General features: G+C 43.0%; 1 protein-coding gene across 1 annotated transcript in view; it reads right to left on the reverse strand.

The window, feature by feature from the left end:
- Positions 1–17666, reverse strand: part of LOC101777572 — a 24588-nt gene extending 6922 nt beyond the window's left edge. The window contains exons 1-13 of the mRNA XM_004965348.3: positions 17512–17666; positions 15035–16390; positions 14511–14585; positions 14354–14388; positions 13983–14061; positions 12777–12866; positions 12619–12694; positions 9928–10006; positions 9456–9590; positions 8691–8789; positions 8256–8357; positions 8038–8184; positions 7670–7762 (exon numbers count right to left, since the gene is read on the reverse strand). Coding sequence (XP_004965405.1) covers positions 7670–7762; positions 8038–8184; positions 8256–8357; positions 8691–8789; positions 9456–9590; positions 9928–10006; positions 12619–12694; positions 12777–12866; positions 13983–14061; positions 14354–14388; positions 14511–14585; positions 15035–16382 — 2358 coding nt within the window. The 5' untranslated portion in view covers positions 16383–16390; positions 17512–17666. The remainder of the gene's footprint in view (positions 1–7669; positions 7763–8037; positions 8185–8255; positions 8358–8690; positions 8790–9455; positions 9591–9927; positions 10007–12618; positions 12695–12776; positions 12867–13982; positions 14062–14353; positions 14389–14510; positions 14586–15034; positions 16391–17511) is intronic.
- Positions 17667–21611: the final 3945 nt, after the last annotated feature.

Genomic DNA, 21611 nt, shown 5'->3' on the forward strand with positions numbered 1-21611 from the left:
TGTTGTTCTCCAGATACACAATCTCCCATCAAGGACGTGTATTTGGAGAACAGCGGGGAGGTGCAGCCGAAATTCTATCTCGGGTCGGAGTAGACCATGGATACTAAACCCACCTACACATCCTCGGGTGGGATTAGGACCTATCTCTACCTAATAGACAATATAGGAACGTGTATATGCAATGTGAATTTTGTATTACTCGCTTATATGCTAGAGGATGGAGGATCGTCAGTGGATGTACACGGGTCGCACTAGTCAGAATACGTTGACCAATGAATGGATTGACAAGACGAATGCTTTCTTGGAACGAGCGTTTACAAGTGTCAAAGGAGCTAGATCGACTTGGTGTCCGTGTAGCAAATGTGGAAACATGCGTCGGCAAACCAAGCTAGACATGGGCAAACATCTTGTGAAGAATGGATTTACGTCAGACTACACCAGGTGGATCTACCATGGTGAATCTGATCGTGGGAGAGAGGAGGTCTTGAGACAACACATCGAGGAATATGATGATGATGCCGGGGTGGGAGACATGTTAAATGACTATCATGAAGCCAACTTCGATGAAGCACGTAGGGAGGAGGAGTCAGAGGCTACCGCAAAGGCTTATTACGAAATGTTGTCTGTGGTACAGCAACCCTTTCACGGCCATACCAAGGTTTCTCAACTAGATGCCATTGCACGCCTAATGGCTGTAAAGTCTCAGTTTAGTTTGAGTCGAGACGCGTTTGATATTATGTTGACAGTTTTTGGAAGCCTGCTCCCGGTTGGTCACATCCTGCCAAAGAGCATGTACGAGGCAAAAAAGTCCTTCGTGCACTTAAGATGCCATACGAGCATATACATGCTTGCCCAAAGGGATGCATCTTATTTAGGAAAGAGTATGCGGAAGCAAAGTACTATGTGAAGTGCGAATCGTCTAGGTTTCTGGAGGTAGACTCTGGTGATGGTCAGAAAAAGTTGCTCGCAATTCCCGTGAAGGTTCTACGGTATCTTCCTTTCATACCGAGGATCCAACGGCTTTTCATGACTGAAGAATCCGCGAAATAATATGGCACAAAAAAGGACGTCGATATAATCCTGAGAAGCTGGTACACCCATCCGATGCTGAAGCCTGAAAAAGCTTTGATGCGATTTATCCTGCAAAAGCTTTAGAGGCCCGTAACGTACGCGTTGCGTTAACAACAGATGGGTTCAATCCTTATGGAATGGCGGCCTCCCCGTACACCTATTGGCCCATTTTTGTTATCCCCCTGAATCTCCCCCCTAGCGTCCTCTTTGAACGACATAATATATTTTTGTCGTTGATAATTTCAGAGCACCCGGGGAATAATGAGTGTGTACATGAAGCCTCTGATTGATGATTTGCTCCATGCTTGGGAGGAAGGGGTACGGACATATGACCGAGCTACAAAGACAAACCTCAAGATGCATGTTTGGTACCAGTACTCTCTGCATAACTTGCCGGGATATGGGATTTTCTGCGGATGGTGTGTTCACGGGAAGTTCCCATGCCCAGTATGTAAAGCATCTTTGAAGTTCATTTGGTTGTCGAAAGGTGGCAAATATTCTTCGTTCAACAAACATCGACAATTTCTCCCTCCTGACCATCCATTCAGACGAGACATAAAAAACTTTACGAAAGATGTCGTAGTTACAGACCCCACACCGCCGATGATGACAGGGGCCGCAGTTCGTGCTCAGTTAGATGCTCTCGAGGTCAATGATGAAGAAGGTGGTTTTTTAGGATATGGCGAGCAACATACTTGGATGCAGAAGTCGTGCTTGTGGAACCTCCCCTATTTTGATGACCTTCTTGTTCCACATAACATTGATGTAATGCACATGGAAAAAAATATCGCTGAGGCAATTTTTGGTACAATCATGGACAATCCTGAGAAGACAAAGGATAACGTTAAGGCTAGAGTGGATCAAGCGACGTTGTATAACAGACCAAAGCTAAACATGGTGCCTCAAAGAGCTGGCAAGTCGTGGAGGAAGTCTAAGGGCAATTTCGTTCTAACGAGGGCCCAAAGGAGGGAGGTACTAGAATGGTTCCAAACGTTAATGTTCCCTGATAGCTATGCAGCGAACTTGAAGAGGGGAGTGAATTTAGCAACTATGCGAATCAACGAGCTCAAGAGTCATGATTACCATATATGGCTTGAGCACCTACTTCCGGTGATGGTTCAAGGCTATATCTCTGAGCATGTGTGGCAGATGCTAGCGGAGTTGAGCAATTTTTTCCACCAGCTTTGTGCGAAGGAGTTATCTCGTATCGTGGTTGCAGAAATAGAAACAATGGCGCCTGTGTTGCTCTGTAAGTTGGAGAAGATCTTTCCACCAGGCTTCTTCAATCCCGTATGAAGCACGAATGGAGGGGCCTGTGCAGGGTCGTTGGTGCTATTCAATTGAGAGATGTCAAAAGGTTCTTCGAACTAAATGTAAAAATAAGTGCAAAATTGAAGCATCCATTGCAGAGGCATACATTCTGCAGGAGGTGTCAAACTTCACATTAAAATACTACGCTGACAACCTTCCTAGCGTGTATAATCCACCTCCTCATTACAATGCCAGCGAAGATGAATTGAGCCTTAGCATTTTCTGAGGGCAACTCGGAAGTGCAAGTGGTGCGACCCGCAAGACCTTTAACCATGAAGAGTGGCGCTCTATCATGCTGTATGTGTTGACCAACCTATCTGAGGTGGAGCCGTACATGATGTAAGTTCTCAACAAACTTGTTTCGAACTAGTCACCATTCTCTTGCCTAAACGTATATTTCTCGTTGCTACAGGCAATTTTCATCGTCAATTCTGGCGTAAATCAAGGCAACTGTACCCGCACGAAGCTGAGACTCTTCTCAAAGAGGGTGCGAGAAATGGAATGCCCGATTTTATTTCTTGGTTCAAACAGAAGGTACAATCCAATTTTTCATCGATTCTCGTACATACGATTAATATAACGAACCGCCCTGCTTGAACTTGCAGGGCCGAACCGATGCGTCTATGAATGTCGAGTTGAGACAGGTTGCAGATGGTTGTGACTATAGGGTCAGGTTGTTTGCTGGTTATGACGTCAACGGATATCGTTTTCACACAACAAGGCACGAGCAGAGTCGACCCAATCGAAGAACCACAAATACCGAAGTTTTCACGCCAGGCTCTGATGGGGTTGAGTACTATGGAAGAATTGAAGAAATATACGAACTAACTTTTCATGGGTGCAAACCTCTTAATCCAATTATATTCAAATACCATTGGTTTGATCCATCTGTCGTGAGACGGGCCTCTAATCTTGGGCTAGTCGAAATTCGACAGTCATCCATGTTACCAGGAGACGATGTCTATATTGTGGCTCAACAGGCCACGCAAGTTTATTATTTGTCATACCCGTGCCAAACCGACAGCCGTCTTAAGGGTTGGGATGTTGTGTACAAGGTATCGCCACACGGTAAACTACCTGTACCAAACAATGAAGATTACAATATAGACCCCAACACGTACGAAGAAGAGTTATTCCAAGAAGATGGGCTCGAAGGGAGTTTTGTGATAGATTTAACCGAAGCGATCGGAATGGAAGTAGACAACGAAAGGGTTGCTGAAGAGGACGGTGGAGATGAGGTTCAGAATGTGAAGGACTTATAATTACTTCAACGATTACAATTAGCTAATGACAGTGATGACGACATTTCTCCTTCGGAGCACGGGCTTGACTATATCGACACGCGTGGTAGTGATGATGAGATTTATGATCCAGCTAATCCCGATTATGATGATTATTTCTAATACATGTATGAGTCGTACTAATTTATTTATAATTTGCATATCTTTCTAATTATATTTTGTTTATCTTTGCTGACTGGTTTACTCTTTTTAATTGCAGGTTATTGAGCAATGGTGGACGGTATGAGGAAGCTCACGTCGATTTGCGAGAGACTGACCGCTATAGGGACTAGTTCAGGGTCAGGGTCACGTTCAGGAAGCGGTCGAGGGAGGCGTCGAGGCAGGCCTCGACGTAGGGTTGAGGAGGAGGAGGAGGAGGAGGAGGTGGTGGTCTAGAGGCCTCGAGGTAAGGGTAAAACGACGAGGCCCCCGTCGCTTGAACCTGAGGTGGAGGAGGAGGAGGAGGAGCTACCTTCCGCACACGCCTCTGGGGACGACGAGCAGGAGGAGGCGAAGGAGGAGGAGCAACAGGAGGGGGACGGGGAGGCAGGGGATGCCCAGTCCAAGATATGGTTGCGAGGTCCCTCATCCCTCCCGAAGCGTCCGATACTTGAGCATTTACGCCCGCTGATTAAACCGGTTGGGATCAAGTAAGTAACTTTAAATATTCTCAATAATGTTCTTATGTTGAAAGTTACAAAAACTAATAATTTATATTAATCACTTTTGCAGGAGTTGGATTAAGCTCAGTGGGCGTGACCACAACCGTAAGGCCAACGGGATCCTTGGCCTTTTGTGCAGGGTTCACTTTCCTAGCTTGGTGGTGTACGCCGGACAGCAGCAGCCGACCTACACGTGGGACCACTACGTCGCCGCCCCCGACGTCCCTGATCGTCAACAGAGGAGATTCCCCAACATAGTGGAGCGGGTGAAGGCCGAGTTGTGGGTAAGTACTCCTCGCACTAAATTGCTCAATACATCACCTACGTTCGACATTCTTGAAATAATAACTGTATACATCGCGTCTATATGCAGGATTTCTATAGATGCCAGGAGGGATTCGAGGCCAAGGCGAAGGCCGTATCTGATGTAGCCGCCAAGAAGCTCGTGAAGGACATGCATTACGAGGCGCGCATCCAGGCCATCATCGAATTCCACGCTCAATACAGATGGATGAAGGTTAGAAAAGAGGAGGCAAGGACAATGAACCTGACCAAGGACCAATTCATGAGGGTAAGTAAAGAACGTTGATACTTACTATTTAAGATTAATTAGGCTCAATTTCTTTTTTCATATGTCACACGCTTGATGATGTAGGTGCCTCCGTGGTGGTGTCGTGCGCATATCCAGTGCTGGGAGAAGATGGTCGACGTGTGGTGGGAGCTCGGGTGGTTTGTAGATGCCGACTGCACCACACCATCAAGGCAGCCTAAGCCTTGATGAATATAGAGAAAAATGGGTACGCAACTTCAATTCTTTATTTTAACATTCAATTCTACATAATTCCTAATCATTTTGTATTTTTTGCCGCAGTCGTCATCACATGATGGCCGACCTTGTTCCCAGCTCAAGGCATGGGTCCTCTCCAAAAAGGGCAAGGCGACGGCCAATATCGATTTCAACCCAGACGACCCGTCCGAGGCGTACATCCATCCTAGCATACACAGTCGCGTCATCGAGTATACAGCGATGGCTAGGGAGGTTCACGGGCCAGACTTCGATCCGAGCTCCGAGGACATTGATGGAGAAATCATGATGAGGGTGGGAGGAGGCAAGAAGCATGGCCGATATTGGATTGGCGACGGCGTAATCGACACGGCCTCTACTCCCACTCTCTCCCAGATCCGAGCTAGGAGCACGAACTCGAGCCCGGCGATACGGCCACGACCTACCACTGCACAGTTCCAGATGGAGGCTCTACAGGTTCTTTCTCTTCCATTCATCGTTCCTTTGTTGTTATATTTTAGCTTTGCATTATAACATTGCAATGAAAATATTATAGGCCCAGGTGAAAGCAGCAAGGAAGAAACAAGAGGAGATGGCAGCGCAGATGGAGGACATGCGGCGGAGGATGGAGGAAGAAAATCGGATGAGGATGGACCAGATGTTCCAGCACATGCAAAATTTTGCTTCGAGCATGGGTCAATCTTTGCCTCCGCCACCGCCGATGCTGTTCCCTCCGCCTCAGCCACTACAACTACTCCTGTGAGTCACTTGACACATTGTGCTTAAGATTGAATACTTTAATTTTGACAACTTTAGATATTAGCTCAGAATGTCCTATCCTATATGCAGAATCAATCGGCGGCTTCGAATAATGAATATCAAGATTTGTCGCAGTGGTCTCCTTGGCCTCCACGGAACTATACTTGGTTGTGAACTTGGTTGAAACTAAATTGTGACTTGAACTTGGATTTATGGATTGTTTCGTGCTTATGTTGGATTATGCCTGTGATGTTTATGAATAATGCTTCTAATGGTGGTTGTGAATTATGCATGTGATTGTTTATTACAAATGCCTGTGATGATGTGTATTGTGAATTGAGAGGGGTCCGTTATACGTGACAAAACGGGAAAAAAGAGGGTACTGACCACTTTGCCGAGTGTAACAGCCTTTGCCGAGTGTTTTGGCTTTAACACTCGGCAAAGTGGTCTGTTCCACCACCAGGTGCCACCTGTTTGCCGAGTGTTTTTTCCTTAACACTCGGCAAAGGGCACTTCTTTGCCGAGTGTCAGGACGACGACACTCGGCAAACAGGCCGTATTTGTCGTGTGCTGGCACTCGGCAAACACGCTGTTTTTGCTGTGTGCTGGCCGTCGGCAAAGTTGTCGAGTTTGCCGAGTGCCTGCCGTCTGGCACTCGGCAAAGTTGCCGTTAGCCTCGACGCCGTCAAAGCTAATTTCGCCGAGTGTTTTTTGGCCGTCGGCAAAATGTTTGCCGAGTGCACGAGTTTTGACACTCGGCAAAGTGGTGTTTGCCGACACAATATTTGCCGTGTGCTATATGCCGAGTGTAACACTCGGCGAAGCCTTTGCCGAGTGTTTTTGGGCCTTCGCCGAGTGCCCGTGGCACTCGGCAAATTAAGTGTTTCCCGTAGTGACCGCATGGGTGGGGCTGAGAGATAGGCTGAGGAACTTCTACTTGATTGTTTTATTCATATTTATAAGAATCTTGTCCTTACATAGTAACTGGAAAAAAATACAAACTATATGAAATGAAACCCAGAAGACTATAGAACTCAAAGTAACTAGGAGAGCTAATCACTCTAATTCCTAGTTTTTATGGATACTTGTCAATGTCATGATGTAGTGCCATACTGGCATGAACCTACCCAATGTTGCGCACGATGTGACTTAGAATAAGGTGAACTGTGGCATCAAAATATATAAAATTGAATGCAGAAAAGAGAAAAAAAAACCTAAACCATAGACATGTTTTACCAAATATACAATCCCCCTTGGAAGGATTAGTTTGCCGCAGTGAGCCTTAGTTTTATCCTGATTGTAATCTGGCATTCCAACAGTTGTCTATAAATTAATAAGGGGAAAATTTATACAATGCCACTACAAAGAATTAGACTATTGGAACACTACTCCAAAGAATATGTCGCTCCAATATGCATGGAGCCAGACCTGATCCAATATGTAATCTGACATGAGGGGTCATTTCCCCAGGAAAGAGTAATCTGACTTCCATTCAAACATGATTAAACCGTCAAAATGACATTTCAGGACTAAAAGACACCTTTGAAATGGCTTACTCTGATGAACCATTTGTAATCGAGTTTTGTTTCCAGTCTGGATTCCTGTCTTATATGAAATTTTTCTAAATTGCAATCGATTATAAAAATAAATACACTCATATAAACTTTATAGATTGGCTAAATCTCTGATACTTGTGAAACCTTGGTTCATAAATTAACTAATAAAAGTGCATGGAAAAATTTCAGCAGAGCAACATGACAAATTTAAAAGCAGTAATCCATGTAGTAAAATAAAAAATGTACCAGTATCAAACGGTTCTTATGGTAGACACTAAATCCATAGATATCAAGTCGTGGAGCACCACTTAAGTAGCCAATTGTAGTAATGACATCAACCTGACAAAGAATAAGCAAACATGTAGCTGTTAGTGCACTTGCATGCTTTCCAGTAATCTAAACGATTTTCATAGTTAGACAGGTGAAAACATGGTTCCAGCGCAATTTCAACACTAAAAGATATAGCATGAAGCCAAAAAAACAGAATGTTCTCTGCCAAAAAGGGACACTGCTGCAAAGTAGTATGAGTCCTCCAATGTATAGTCATTTCAGGTTGGAAAATTGTGTATAGATCCACATGGCAGTAGCACTAAATTAAGTCAGTTAGAACAAACCTCCCCGGTTACTTCAACTTGTGGTCGATATTTGATACACTCGCGGTACATGAGATCATTGACAGCATAATGGGGTTCAACAGCTCGTCCACACAGGATGATTTGAAAGTTTTCAGGTACATGTAGGTATAATATAGATGCATAAACCTGCCAATGCAATATCTTATAAGACATTCAACATAAAAGTTGAAAAAACATATTTAGTACATGAAACTTACCCGAAGTGAATATCGAAAACGATTTGCTACATGCATCTGTGTCAACCTTTCTACTGTATTGCGCCCTGCTCGTATCTCAGGTGCTCCTGAGATCATAATATCCTACAACAACCACATGACAGTTTTCCTTTAGCAAAATCTATGCACAACTTCTTATAACATGAGAAAGGTAAACTGAGCAACAAAAATGCATTAGAACTATGGCCCATCCTCATCATGTATGAGAATATGATATAGGACCCCGTAGTGCAATTTGTAGAAACCTTAAACATGCATAGCACTGTAACATGAAGTAATTAACTTCAGAAACCTTGACAACTACCTGAGTAAGAACAATAAAGAATAAACAAAACATAGTTTATACTGAATTTACGGAGTACATGCTAAACATAAGCATAAAACTGCAACCTATTAAAAAGAGAATCAAATCTTGACCTGTTTATCAGTGTCAAAGTCAAGCTCCATTTCCAATGCATCGTTGAACCACAAGTTGAATACAATGATTTTTGTGCCATGGCACTCCATATCGCTGAACTGTTAGGATATGCATTGGAGTAAGTAGTAAGCTAAGTTAAACAACAGAGAAACCTTTAGTGGTAGCTAAGCAGCATCAATTTTTTAAGGATATTCCTCAAGCGGCTAAGAATTTAACAAAAACTTTAAGCTATGCAAAACAACGTTGGGTATTGAAAGCATCAATTTTTACCTTAAGTTTAATAATATCTGAATCCTTTCATTTAATACAGCTGCTTAGGAAATTACCATGTGCGCAAAAATCAGGAATATATCTAATTATCTTTTCTGACATTTGTTTGATAAAGATAGCAATACAGTTTGTAAACCACATACCTATACAAGAAGTCAAGAACTACACTTTACTTTACATGCTGCAATTGTGCAACACCTGGGTCCTGGAACTACTTCTACCAACAGTTAACATTTGATATTCTAGGAAACCAGGACCAGTTATTCTCTGTAAATGCTAATATGGTAATACCTCCTTGGCAACAACAATATATCAGGTGAGAAAAGGATAACAATGCGTTTGAGAATGAGAAGCAACTACTAAGCATAATTGGTTTTAAATATGCTACTTATCAACTGACTCATTTTAAACTTTCAACAGATATCTAGAATTGCAACTCATAGAAGAGACAGGGTAAAATGGTTATGCTGATAAATAGAGGACAGGCAACTTACTTGATCCAATAATTCACCTTCTGTAGAAAATGGGGACCACCTCAAAAGAGTAGATAGATTAGATGAAATATGTTTTTCACCACAGTTCATTATCCTCTTGAAAGTTGAAGATGAGGCATCAAATTCGTAGTCAACCTATGAAGGGGAAAAACAATAAATGACACTTATTGAGATAGAAAAGGAGTGAGGTACCATGGGGTTGGCACAGTTAAAGATTAAAACATTAATCGCATTTCTAAAAACTGAAGACTATTCCTAATGGAAAAGTTATTAATTTGGAATGAATGAAGCAAAACTAGTTAGCGGCCACTGATCAAGCTTGCATGTGGAGAAATTAGAATTACATAATAGTAATCATTACCAATTGTGTACATAGACAAGTTTTAGTGATAGCTAAAAATAACAATAATAATATATGCCATCCCTAAACAGTAATGGTATAACATACAAGTCAAAAGTTTAGTGAACTAACCGCTGGTACAAATATATCATTGCACTTAGTTCTCGTTAGGAATGTGTAAGACAGCAATCCAACACTTCGTGTCATTCTCCTATCAAGTAAAATCATTACAAATGGTTGCGTCACTGAATAAAAAATAACTGCAAAATATAATGAAGATAGGTTGGAGTAGAAGCTGGCAGCAGAAAAGGAGTTCGTCAGAAGAGGAAAGGTTATGCCATCTGTTCGAACATGAATGCTTTATATAAAAACGTTTCTATTAGCCAGCTTTTTTCTATTGAGGTATCTTTTGGTAATATGTATTAATTTGGTAATTTTGAGCACATTAATCAAGAACCTCAATTGTAGATGTAAACCTGAAAAATTGCTGCAGACTATAGTTGGTAGAAATTCCCTAACTAGATCCTATACTACAGGCTAGAAATGTCAGCCTAGACCCTAATCACACAAGTAACCAGTTGGGGTATTTTCTTGGAGGATCTATAGCAGACTAGAACCAGAAGGGTGGAGGCCTATAAACAAGAAGAAATTAATTAGTGGAGACAATTTTGATATACTCTGATTGCTTTGGGTGTTCTCTATTAAAAAAAAAACTCGACTCGTCCCACTGAGTTTATCTTAAAGAAGCTGGTACCAAGATTCAAACCCGGGCTGGCAACAGGGTTTTCATTGATCCCCGGAGTTCAATGTTCTAACCGTTACGCTACAAGAATCTTTGGTGGGTGTTCTCTATAATCAGCCTTTGGTGGGTGTTCTGAAGAAAATATAGCCCTGGTCCAGAACTCGCTGCCGTGTGAAATCCTGGAGTTCCCGTGCAAGTATCTTGGACTGCCTCTTTCACCAAGGAAGCTAACCAGGGAACAATACCAGCCCATTATAGATAGAATTGCGGATCAGCTACCTGGTTGGAAGGCTGACCTGATGACTCGGGCAGGAAGAGTTGTGCAGGTTCAACATGTTCTCACCGCAATGCTGGTTTATTTGGCCATGGCAATTGACCTGCCCCCATGGGCAATCAAAGCAATTGATAAGATTAGAAGAGCCTTTGTGTAGCGCGGTCGCAAAGAAGCAAATGGAGGGCACTGTCTTATTGCTTGGCCTAAGGTGTGTCGCTCGCGAGAGCTTGGGGGGCTGGGAATCTCTGACCTGAAAACACTAAGGTTCGCTCTGAGAACAAGATGACCATGGCTTAAGAAATTCGAGCCTCACAGACCTTGAGCTAACTTGCCGCTCCAGGTTAGCAAGGAGGTTAAATGCCTCCTCTCGATGGCCGTGACCACTGAAATTGGGGATGGATCCAATACGTTATTCTGGAAAGATAAGGCTGGTTGGTAAGAGTATCCAGGGCCTTGCACCTCGATTGAATGCCTTGGTGCCAAGGATAAGAGCAAACAAACGTACTGTTAAGGAGGCCCTTGACAATGATTATTGGTTGGAGGACATTCAGGGTGAAATATCCATTGAAGCATTGTGGGAATATCTTGAGCTGTGGGATACTCTTACTGCAGTGGACCTTCAGCAGGGAATCCCAGATAAATAAGCATATCTGGAGATTATCTCCATCCGGACAGTACATAGCTAAATATGCCTATGATGCTCAATTTCAGGGCGCCACCCTATTTGAGCCATATGCACGCATTTGGAAATCATGGGCCCCTCCCAAATGTCGCTTTTTCATGCGGCTAGTGGCCCACAATCGCTGCTGGCTCGGCGTGGACTCCCACATCCTGCTCGATGCCCGCTTTGTGACCAAGAAGATGAGAATATCCAACATCTCCTCATTGGGTGTGTTTTCGCTAGACAGTTCTAGTTCTCCATCCTGCAATATGCAGGTCTCTCGGCCCTTGCTCCGCAGCCATCTGATACATCTCTGAATGACTGGTGGGCGAGAATGGAGAGTGATGTGGATAGTCATGTGCGCAAAGGCTTGAACTCTATTATCATCCTTGGAGCCTGGACCATCTAGAGACATCGCAATGACTGTGTGTTTAATGGGGCTTCCCCTAGGGTTGCTACAGCTCTGATTCTAGCCAAAGAAGATGCCTAGTTGTGGAGCTTGGCAGGAGCCAAGGGCCTCCCTCTGCCTGCTATCAGAGGGGTTGATTAGGCTTCGGTTCTTGCCTCCTCTAGTGGTCATCTTTATTCTTGTAAAAGGTGATTAGGATCTACAAGTTCTAGTGTGTGTGGGTGTGTGTTTAGGTCTATGTATGACTCTTTCTTCTCCTATTAATACAATGATACGCAACTCTCCTGCGTGTTCGAGAAAAAAAAAGTGTGTTTTATGAAATTTTCTTTTGAGAAAATATCAAAACACATTTCGTTGTGGTAAACTATCCAATTTTTTTTTGGGGGTGGTGGTGGTAAAGTATCGCAAAGCTACACTTGTTGGTTTCCATTTTATGAAAATCTCTGGAAAAAAAATCACAGAACCACACTTCCGTTGGGTCTAGCAGCCTAGGCTCACACACAACATGCTCATGGAGAGTTTTAGTATCCCACATGTACGCAAAGGCTGTTTTAAAATATGGTTTTGCAAAAAGTGGTTGCATAGAAAATTTAGTTTGTGAAGCGTGCATGACAATGAAGTATAGTTCTTCTTTGGGTAATTTAAAGGTGAGCTATTGTGGAGTATCCTAATCCTAATTCCATCAAGTCAAATGTGTTTGCTGATGCCACAAAGTGAATATACAAATGAAGAAATACCTATTATCTTTAGTACATGTGAACACAATAGCATCTGCCCCAAGCCTCATTGTGCTAGTTTTGAAGCCGTTTCCATCTGTGCATGTGATTATGCAACTTAGCAAATGCAATATATAGCAATGGAACAAACAGCAAAAAGCATTTTAAAGAATCATTACATCGCCCAATGGATGCAGTTGTGCATTTCTGAGAGAATCCGAAGCTCATACAATGTCGAAGAGATTCTGGACTCATGCCGCCTCCATTGTCTTGAATAGAGAACAATAAAAGTAAACAGTAAAAAAAGGGAAAAGTCCAATTTTCACCCTCCAACTATAGTAGAAGTCTGATTTTCAACCCACAACTACAAAACCGGGTAGGGAGAGCCATTCAACTGCCAAAACCGGGCAAATTTGGCCCTTTGGGTGGTTTCGATGGTGGTTTTGCATTTTCTAGAAATTTAAAAGTTTAGGTTTAATTAAATATTCATAACTAATTCATTTCAAATCAGTAAAATACCAAATTGGTGCCAATTTTTTTTTGAAAATGTAACCTATCTGTTGGTGTTCTATTTGGCATTATTTGAAACTTAGTTGTATTAGATGTATATGTACTGTTGGTATTTTACCTTTTGTATTAGGGTTTTTTTTGTATATTTCCCCCTCCCTGTACTTGTATATATATGGGCCTAGTGCCCCTATTATGAATAGAAGTGCTATTCCTAACAAGTCGTTCATGTTCCTTGTGTTTTATTAAAAGTAATAAAACACTAGGAATGGTAAAAATTATGATGTAAACAACTCCAAGTTGAGTACCAAACAAATAGCCTACATTTCTAGAAACCTTTTGGTACCAACTTCATATTTTTTGGATTTGAAATGAATTATTTATGAATATTTTTATTAAACCAAAACTTTTTAAATTTCTAGAAAATGTAAAACCACCCTCGAAACCACCCAAAGGGCCAAATTTGCCCAGTTTTGACAGTTGGATGGTCCTGCCTATCCGGTTTTATACTTGTGGGTTGAAAATTAGACTTCTGCTATAGTTGGAGGGTGAAAATCGGACTTTTCCCAAAAAAATATGAGCAGGGTAGATGGTACATAATTGCCACAGGCCAACGCATAATTAACTAGTTTCTGGGAAAAAAATGCTCAAGTAACTAGGCAAATCCTTTTTAAGTAGAAGTTCCCAGATCATCCTCCAATAATATAGCATGCGAATGCATGCAAAATGAGGTGACAAAGCAGGAGAAATGGACAAGTTTCATAGTATAAGTTGAAAAACACATATTAGGATTGTGAAAGTGTCAAGTATTTAGAAACAAAAATATTTGGTTAAAAGTGCCAAGTACATGGGAAACAAATAGACTAAGGGAGTATCACCTTCTATCACCAATGCATAATCCCCATCAGGAGAATGCTTCATCTTATCTATTTTCACAAAGGTTGCACCATTGTTCACCTAGTCCCATATAAAATAGAAGAATAATATACACATGAAGGAAAGATAAGAATGAAATTAGTTAAAATTGTACTCTGATACTCCCTCCGTTAGAAATTACAAGCCACATTTCATTTCATTATGACTCCATTAATATGCATTTATGTGATGCAAAATCATAATCATAAGTACTTCATAATACGATAGTAATGGACTAATTGTCAGTCAAAATCTTGTCCTAACGAGATGAAATACTCCTTGTAATTTCAAATGGAAGGAGTACAATATTAAGGCTGATAATTTGGATCAATACCTCATCAATAGCATTGTCGAGCAGCTCTGCAATAGCTGTATAACAGAAGTTAATCAATACCATCACTAGCTTGTGTAGATTTTCACAATTAAGAGCACAGACGTGCTCATGCGAAAGCAGAAGAGGGTAATCTTTCAATGTTGTCAGTATGACTCACCACCAAATGCCCACTTATGCGAAGTAGCATTAGAATGAAGAAACTTGGGATGAATCCGTAAGCAGTTTTGGCCAGCTACAAAATGTGAAACTCATGTATCAGAAATGAAGGTGAAAGAAATAAGAGAGGGTGCAAATTGTAACAGGGTTGTCAAAACCACGCCCAGCTGCTGGGAAAACTATCATCTGACATAACCAGAGGGGGTTTTCCTCCCTTTATATTTGCACTGCAGGATGGCTGCAGCTCTGTCATTTACATATAACTCGCAATGTATATTTGCCTTATAAATAATTCAGGTTTTCCTTTTACGAAATTCATGCAGGTTGAACACTATGGAACAGTGGGCTTCGTAAGGAGGTTTTCGCAGAAGTGGTGCGAGTCAGCAATGGATGGAAGGGTAAATCCACCTTAAACTGGATCCTGGCACAATGTGGACTCTAAATAGGACAGATATTTTTGCTTGATTTCCATTGGTTCTATGATAAATAGTCTGATGGGCATGATAAGGAAGGTTAAGAACATACTGTTGATCGCAGCTTCAGTAGCTACTCCATACTCTCCAGCTTTCCAGAATTGCCGGGAAAATGGTTCTACAGTCGGCGCATAAGACGTATTCAGAAATCCAGTTACCCTGTGACTCCCTTCTTGTGTCCTTGATAAGGATGTGGTAGCTTCAGCTGAATTTCTAAAATGCACATCCTCTTGCATGCTATCATCTGCTGCTAGGAACTCCTGCCTATGTGATGTTGTGCACTGAGCTGCATTGCCTTTTCCATGAGCTGCATCAGATTCCTGCCTCTGTAGTGCTGTTGTGATGCGAGGGACATCACCTTGTGCACCATCTGAAATAGATTTCTGCCTTGGTAATGTTGTTGTACACAGGGCAACAGCATCTTGTCCATCATCTGGATTAAGTTGTTGTCTTTTGAGTGCTGTCGTGCACGGCACATCACCACCTTGTTCATCATCTTGAGTAAGTTCTAATGTTGGTGTGAATTGAGCAGCAGTATCTTGTCCATCATCTGCAGTAAGTTCTTCCGTCTGTAAAGTGGTTGTGCACTGGGCAGCATCACCTTGTCCGTAATCTGCTCCAAGTTCTTGCATCAGTAATGTTGCTGCGCACTGAGAAGCATCACCTTGTACATCATCTGCTATGAGTTCTTGCATTTGTAATGTTGCTATGCACTGGCCAGCATCACCTTGTCCAACTTCTGCACTAAGTTCTTTCCTCTGCAATGTTGTTATACACTGGACAGCATTGCCTTGTCCATGATCTGCTCTAAGTTCTTGCATCTGTAATGTGACTGTGCTCTGGGCAGCATCACCTTGCCCAACATCAACTTTATGTTCTTGCATCTGTAATGTTGCTATGCACTGGGCAGCATCACCTTGTCCAAATTTTGCACTAAGTTCTTGCCTCTGCAACGTTGTTATACACTGGACAGCATCGCATTGTGCATGATCTGCTCTCAGTTCTTGCATCTGTAATGTGGTTGTGCTCTGGGCAGCATCACCTTGCCCATCATCTTCTTTATGTTCTTGCATCTGTAACGTTGCTGTGCACAGGGCACCATCAGCTTGTCCATCATCTGCTCTAAGTTCTTGCATCTGTAATTTTACTGTGCACTGGGCAGCTTCTGCTTGTCCATCATCTCTGAAGAACTCCTGTTTAAGAAGTGCTGTGCCTTGAGCAGCATTGCATTGTCCATGAGCAAGGTGCTCTCCTTCAAAAATGTCCTCATCACTAGTCAAGTCAACAATTTCTGCCTTCAAATGAACTGAATGACCTTTTCCGTGAACACTGTGTTCTTCTCTGGCAAGCATCTCCTCATCATCATCATCACTGGACAGGTCGACGAAGTCCAGTATCATCACTTAACCTGAAACGAAAAGAATGAGTGACCAATAGAGCATGATAAAGGGGAAATGCAGAGTGATCAGAAGCACAACCCATTACAAAGTTGTCAAAAGAAATGGTGTTAGGGAGAACAAATACAAACAATATCTCAATTGCAACGCTACACTATTAAAAAGAGGAGATTACATTTTTATAACTAAGCTATCTATCAATATCATCCCTCTCCATCCCTCAAAACTTGTGATATGCATGTGGCCCTTCAGGCATGCACATTATCATTTCTCTCCCTCTCACCCCTTTTCCACATTATTTGTCGCCAGATGCACTAGAGTACTAGACAACCCATACATCTCTCCCTCAACCATCATGTTTGGATTCCAGTTTGGAAAACATTCAAAATCTTCATCTATGAGACTGATCAGCACATTGTTGGGCTAGCAGATGATTTTTGTTGCACAGCTTCATTTTTTTCAGCATCTGATACGAATAATGCTATGAGCCCTTCAGCCTAACAGCAAAAATACTGACAAACTAGAAAGTAGAAACCAGAAATGGAAGTTCAAAGATGCATGAAAGTGCCTGTGTGGGCCTAGCTGCACTGCAATTATTACCAAGAAATTGGTCTATCAAGAAATCCACATGACAGGCCCCCATATTACTTCTTTCTTTTTGGGGTTGAGAGTGAAAAAGGAAAAGGGCTCCTCGCTCGAACCGCAGCTACAAGGCCACAACACAATCGTAGAAGGAACTTTACGAATACTTTGCAAGGGGAGAAAGGAAGCATTTCTCTTCTCCCAGTGCGACTCCATCCTCCCACGCGGCAAACTCCCATCTCGCCCACTGGACCAAGCAAAAAAGCCCTCGAACAACAAATTTCTCACATCGGTTGGGTACCGTACGAGCAGGCAACGGGGAGCCGGGAGCACAAGGAACCCGTGACTGCCTGCGTGAGACGATCACACCCAAAAGATAGTAGAGAAGTAGAGATGATCGGGGCGAGGAATCAAGGGTGCGGCGGTGCGCGCGAACGCCACATTAGCGCAACATAGGGGGGAAATCCGCGACCTAAACCCCAACAATCGGAGCACCAAACCCATAACCAAACAACGGAATCGAAATTCGCTACCAGCAAGGAGGAGGTACCTAGAGGAAGGATCGCGATTCGCTCCGGGGAGAATGGGAGATTGATGACGGCGAGGACGAAAATGGGGGTTTTGTTTGGCCTGGGGTTTTTTGTTGCAGCTGCAGGACAAGCAGGAGGGAGGAGGCGGTGGGAGGGGCCTGCGGAGGTGCTTGGGTTTCCGATGCTTTCTAATGTGTTTGTGGTTGGAGGGACAGCATAGTTATTACTGATTCACTGTGGAGTGTGGACTGTGGTGCGCGGTGGATAGTCCGTGAAAAACAGGGCGCCGGGTTTACAAGGCGGTCTGCGGTACAGCTGGTTTCAACTTTCAACTGCCTTGTACGTAACTTTTACTTGCGCTGCAGGAGACAGTAGTTTTCCTTTCCAGTTGACAATCTTTATTCTTTACTGCTGCTACAGTAGAATGGGCGAGCGGCGTGAGCCGTGAACGATTATAGCGTGAAAACGAAGCTACCCTATTCATGAATGATGGAGCCAAAAAACAATTTTTTTTGGCAATGTTTTGCATGCTAATGAAAAGATAGGACCTAGGTCTGTTAATACTTCTCGCATGTTTATTTTCTGTCATCTTGTTAAGGAATGTGGTTTTATGGATTTGTGGTACAATGATCCTACTTACACTTGGTCCAATAAACAATTTTATGCTAATCCTACTTTTGAGCGTTTGGATAGATGTTTAGAAAATGCAGAATGGTGTGCAGCGTTTCCCTCCATAGCAGTTTTCCACTTACCAATGATGAAAAGTGATCATTCTTCAATTTTAGCAATCTTGGAAACTTCCCAAACAAGAAAGAAACCTTTTAGATTTGAGAACTGGTGGCTTATGGAGGGACTTTTAGTGGCTTATGGAGGGACTTTCAGAATGCAGCTAAAGTGGTTTCAAAAAAAAAAAGAGAGAATGCAGCTAAAAATAGTTGGGATAGATCCTCTTCTCGCCCTTTTCACCTTAAAGCCAAGTTCCTGGCAACAGGTTTGCAAAAATGGAGGAAAAAGAAACCAAACCTGAATTCTCAGTTACAAGCAGTTGAAGACAGCATTCTCCAAATACAGAGTTTACCTCCTCACCTTCATAATCATTCTTTAGAACAAGATCTAATCCAACAACATCAAATGATCCTAGACAAGCAGGCAGAATTTCATAAACAGAGATACAAAAAATTGTGGGTATCTAAGGAGACAGAAATACTCAGTTCTTTCAACAAGCTATCTTAAAAAGGTCCAGGAGGAATAGGTTAGTCTTCTTAACTGATGAGTTTGGGAACCCTCTCACAACACATGATCAGATAGCAGCCTGTTTCAATAATTATTTCAAAAACCTTTTCTCAAGTCAACTTGATCAGCATCAGCCTTATTATTCTTTGAATCATATTAGACAAGATGATGATACAAACAGCCAGTTCACAGGTTCTATTCCAGATAAGGCAGAATTATGGGAAATTTTAAAAAATATGAAAAAGGATGCAGCACCTGGCCATGATGGTTTCAATGTAGCATTTTTACAGAGCTTCTTGGCATTGGCTTGGTGATGATGTGGCCAACCTCATCCAAAACTTCTATCGCACAGGTTCCACCTGATCTCAACAAAACTTTCATAGTGCTTATTCCAAAGAAAAATGCTCCTGTCAGCCCTCAGGATTTTAGACCTATTAGTCTTTGCAATTTCATTTATAAGATGATTGCTAAAAGCTTAGCTGATAGAATTAAGCCTTACCTTCCAAATAAAGTGCATTTGTCTCAATCTGCTTTTATTCCTGGCAGACATATTACTTCCAGTATCATTGTTGCTCAGGAAATTACTGACTCCTTTGGTCTCACTACTTGGAAACACAAGGGCTTCCTTCTTAAAATTGATTTAGCTAAAGCTTTTGATAGAATAGAGTGGGATTTTATTACTAATGCCATGCTCAGGGTTGGTTTACCTAATCATGTTGTTAATCTGGTCAAGGCTTGCATCTCCACTCCTAATTTTTCGGTGCTTGTAAACAACCAACCTACTTCCTCTTTCATTTCTCAGAGGGGAATTAGGCAAGGCTGTTCTTTGTCCCCTTACCTTTTTGTTTTAGCTATCAATGAACTTTCTCTTGCTCTTCATACAGCTTTAAAAAAGAGCTCTTTTACGGTGCACAATACTACCAGGTGATAGTATAGAGTATAGGCTGCTTTTTGGTATGGGTAAAATTGTAATTAGCACAAAATATATTATTCAGGTTTTTTCCCGCACGCCATTTTCCCGCATGTCGCTTCCCGTCGATCTCCTAGTGCTCGGCCGCCGCCACCGCCGCCTCCGGCTTTTCCAAGTCGCCGCCACTAGCTCCTCCTCCCTTTCTAGTCCGTCGCCTCTGGCTTCTCCAGGACGCCACCGCCGGCTCCCTTTCCAGTCTGCCGCTGCTGCCGCCTCCTCCTCCTCCTCCCTTCCCAGCCTGCCGCCGCTACCGCCTCCTCCTCCTCCCTTCCCAGCCCGCCGCCGCCACCGCCTCCAACTTCTCCAGGATGCCGCCACCGGCTCCTCCTCCCTTTCCAGTCCGCCACCGCTGCCGCCTCCTCCTCCTCCCTTCCCAGCCCGTCGCCGCTACCGCTCCTCCTCCTTCTCCCTTCCCAGCCCACCGCCGCCACTGCCTCCAGCTTGTCCAGGATGCCGCCACCGGCTCCTCCTCCCTTTCCAGTCTGCCGCCACTGCCGCCTCCTCCTCCCTTTCCAGGACCCTTCCAGTTCGACACAATTTTGCTTTCAAAGGTTGGAGGAAGGAACACTGTACTGGTTGATGCAGTGTCAAAACACATTCCTTTGGTGACTAACAGGCCTACCATCATATTTGGTGTGGACGTAACCCATCCTCATCCTGGTGAAGATAGGAGCCCTTCCATTGCAGCTGTAAGTTGAGCTATCAAACACATGTTTTGTGACTGATTATTTGAATATTAACCTGCAATGGAACACCAGCCGATTCGCTCTTGAATTTAACATCTTCTTTGCCCTTGTCAATTGGCAGGTCAAATTGACTGGCACGCCTTGGATTGAGAGGGTTACAACCTGTACTTGAGCGAAGCAGATCTCTCAGGTTTCGCGTGTTAATACGTGAAGGTCATCATCTGATTTTTGCGTCAACACACTTTTGGCACGCCCGGTGGGACCACGAGCAGTTTTTCAACATGTCTATTCCGGAACCTTCTGAGCTCTCAAACAAAAATATCATGGAGGTTACGGAAGATGATCTTAAGGAGGATCAGAAAAGTGATCTGGCAAGAGTTATGGAGGAATATAAATTGGTGTACTTGAGATCATATAGCCTTACCAAGAGAGGAGAAGCCATTAAGAAGCATGATTTTCTAGTCCCTCGTCATATCAGTATTGATGAAAATCTAGGGAAGATACAAGAGATGGTCAACCAAGCTATTCATCATGCGTTGATCAATCAGTCCTTCGTGATGACCAACACCGTTCACAACGCTGTTGTCAACACTTTACTAGGGGGAGCTCTTCAAGGTTATCGAGGTCCAGCCTACGAATCCCCTAAAAGTGCGAGTAATGCGCCAATTGGAAACATCATGGCAGTGCCTGGCATGACTCATTTGGTTTTTCAACTGATGCAGTCAAGGGGAGGTTACAGTGTTATGCCACCTCTGAGTCCCAGTGTTGCACGACCTCTACCGACGCAGATTGTGAACCAGACTTCCCCGTTATACTCTACTCCATCGCCGTTGACATCATCATCGGCGCTGTTGGGGGCAGCGGGAACACCAATCGGGTGGAATCCGATCACTGGGTTTGGAATGCCTCCAGGGTCGTTCACCTCATCCACAGGATCTCATATATAGATACCACAGGTGTTGACTCCTCAACCGATGACTCAATGTCAACAGCAAGATACTTTAGAAATCAATGGGGGAACCGACACTTTGATGCCTCATCAAGACGGGTCAACGATGGTATTATATAATAAGGAGGCAAGCACACTACAACACGTTAACCTTCCTCAGTGGCAAGCATCAGCTTCTTAGCCGATAATTCAACCACAGCCTTAGCAACAAGCATTGGCTGCCTAGCCGATAGTTTTGCCACAACTGCAGCAACAAGCATCGGGTGCCCAGCCGATAGTTTT

Source organism: Setaria italica, chromosome IV (assembly GCF_000263155.2).
Source record: "Setaria italica strain Yugu1 chromosome IV, Setaria_italica_v2.0, whole genome shotgun sequence".
Classification (NCBI taxonomy): domain Eukaryota; kingdom Viridiplantae; phylum Streptophyta; class Magnoliopsida; order Poales; family Poaceae; genus Setaria; species Setaria italica.